General features: G+C 39.8%; 1 protein-coding gene across 1 annotated transcript; it reads right to left on the reverse strand.

Moving 5' to 3' along the window:
* Window positions 1–1,199: 1,199 nt before the first annotated feature.
* Window positions 1,200–1,466, reverse strand: PHALS_08224 (uncharacterized protein; the record flags this gene model as incomplete). Its single annotated transcript, XM_024723535.1, has 2 exons — window positions 1,200–1,269; window positions 1,351–1,466. The coding sequence occupies 2 exons, from the start codon at window positions 1,464–1,466 to the stop codon at window positions 1,200–1,202; spliced, it is 186 nt and encodes a 61-aa protein (XP_024574502.1).
* Between the last annotated feature and the right edge of the window lie 835 nt (window positions 1,467–2,301).

Here is a 2,301-nt window from a genome sequence, read left to right on the forward strand (position 1 = left end):
CCCATCGACATACACCCCTGTTACCAGGGTACGTGAAACCCCGTTACAAGGGTAGAGCCACTTATTATATATTCAGTCTATACTTTGATCAAGAAAGCCACACACGGTTATGGTAAAAGGGCATATACGACAGCTACGCGAGAAGATTATGCCTCAAGGTAACACTACCTCAGCGCATGAGTGCGTGCAGCAAGCTCTCTCGTTACAGGATTAGGAATCCATATATATATAGAAGTAGGAGTAGCGGAGCTGAGCTGAGTCATAATGGTACCGAGTGAAAGCACATAATTTTGACATGAAATAGAAGCTACTGGCTGTCTAAATAAAAGAAGTAGATCCAGGACGCGACCAGCACAAAGTCCTCACCTTGCCAAAGTAATCACTAAATAAATAAATTACCGCACCAAGGCTGTGCCCAAGAGTGGATATGAGCTTCACATCAAGATATTGCGCCGAAAAATTTGCTCAACGATAAAGGAACTGTTGCTGGCCAATCTGCAATTGCAAGGTGTAGACTCCAAGCAGTCGACGGTGTGCAGGTTCAGTCTTCATCATTGTCGGCACATTCAAGTGCAACATGCGAGTGCACTGCTTTGCGAATTTCGTTATAGCGGACAAGGAGATCATTGTGCCTGAAGTAGGTGTAAATTCTGATGTTAGGGTGCTTCATTTGAGTCAAAGTTACCAATATATCATCCTTTCTTCATTGTTTATGTGAATTGTTCACAGGGTAGCACCTATAATCTGGGTCAATCATGCGAAGCTATGATAAATCTTAATTAATTATAATTTGCATGTGATCTGGAAAAAGCAATGCTGTACGTTAGCTTTAGTTAAACATGCAGTATGCTTACATGAAACACGAGACTTTCATGATGATATGCTCATTCCGTTTTGAGTCTTGTTGAGCCCACCACTTCACTAAAAAATACATTTTGAACAATTCTATCGTTTTATGCTCTTTCTAAAAGTGATATGATACTTAACGATCGGTTCTGCATACATCACGACGACGTTCATTTAGTGACACGGTGTGTAATGAAATGTGTCAGATTAGCCTGAATCCTTTTTCTCACGACATTTGCAAACACTTCGAGCTCAGAGATGTATATATTAACGACACTTGTTAGGATAAGCCTGGGAACACTCGATGCGCCGACTTCATTTGACAGTGGACCGTGCTTCCGATCAGTTCTGTTCTACAGACATACAGATTGGCGTGTAATTTTGTACAGCAATTTCGCTGATTCAATCAGTCGTGAGCACCGGCTACTAGACGTGCGTCATGGAATGAAAACGTATGTCAAAAGACAAAATACCAACTTAGTATTAGTACAGAGTATGGCATACCTGAAAGTGTCGATCCCGTGGATACACCTAGCAGTTAAAGCAGATGCAAAAGCATTATTTTCATGAAGATTCAGTGCACGTTTAATTTTATCGTTGATTTCATATAATGTAGCCATGACAAACGTGTTGAGATACATCACTAAAAGTGCGTGGAGGTCGTCACAAGTATTACGGTAATAAACGGGTGAAGCTCACTTGTTCATGAAGGTGGCAATAACTATTTAAACTGGTAATTTACTACCTTGTTTTTGAGTGGACAGAATCACATCAAGATCAAGGACATACGTCAGAGTTGTGGACTTCATAACTCACACGAAACATGTATTCGTCGCATGAAAAGCAGATTTGGTGTTTACGACCACATATTTGTGCGCACCTTTAAATATAACACTAAAGTATAACTGACGAATATTTGCATTATCTCATGCATCAAATTAGATTACTTGCTGAATTTATTGAATTAAGCGCATGAATAGTGGAAATGTTGCCTTTGCTACATATTGTCACATTTATGAAAATTTAATACTTTTCACGCACATACATCATTCTTCTCTAGATGTTGCACACATCACAATGTTCACGGGGTGCAAATCCAATAGTTTTATCAAACTAAACATCCAACATGTTGTTCTTTATCTCCTATCTCAGGATTTATACTATTGCGATGATAGATTCAAAAAGGTGCATAAACACAATTGCACGATACTCACCTCGTACAAAAATAGTCGATTGAAGATCAAATTCTGATGTCCTACTCTATAGTACAGTGGTCGTCAAGCGTTTGACTCTCCCAGAGATTGGGCTTAAAACTTAAAATGGAGCGCTTACGGGAGAAGCACAAGTGGATATATCTAATCACACATGATGAGCACTAGTAATACGGTTACATTTAAGGTCAGTGATTACGGGCGCGATACGGTTAGTGATTACGCACGCAATGGCAGTCGCTGA

This window comes from Plasmopara halstedii, assembly GCF_900000015.1.
Source record: "Plasmopara halstedii genome assembly, contig: Scaffold_322, whole genome shotgun sequence".
Classification (NCBI taxonomy): domain Eukaryota; phylum Oomycota; class Peronosporomycetes; order Peronosporales; family Peronosporaceae; genus Plasmopara; species Plasmopara halstedii.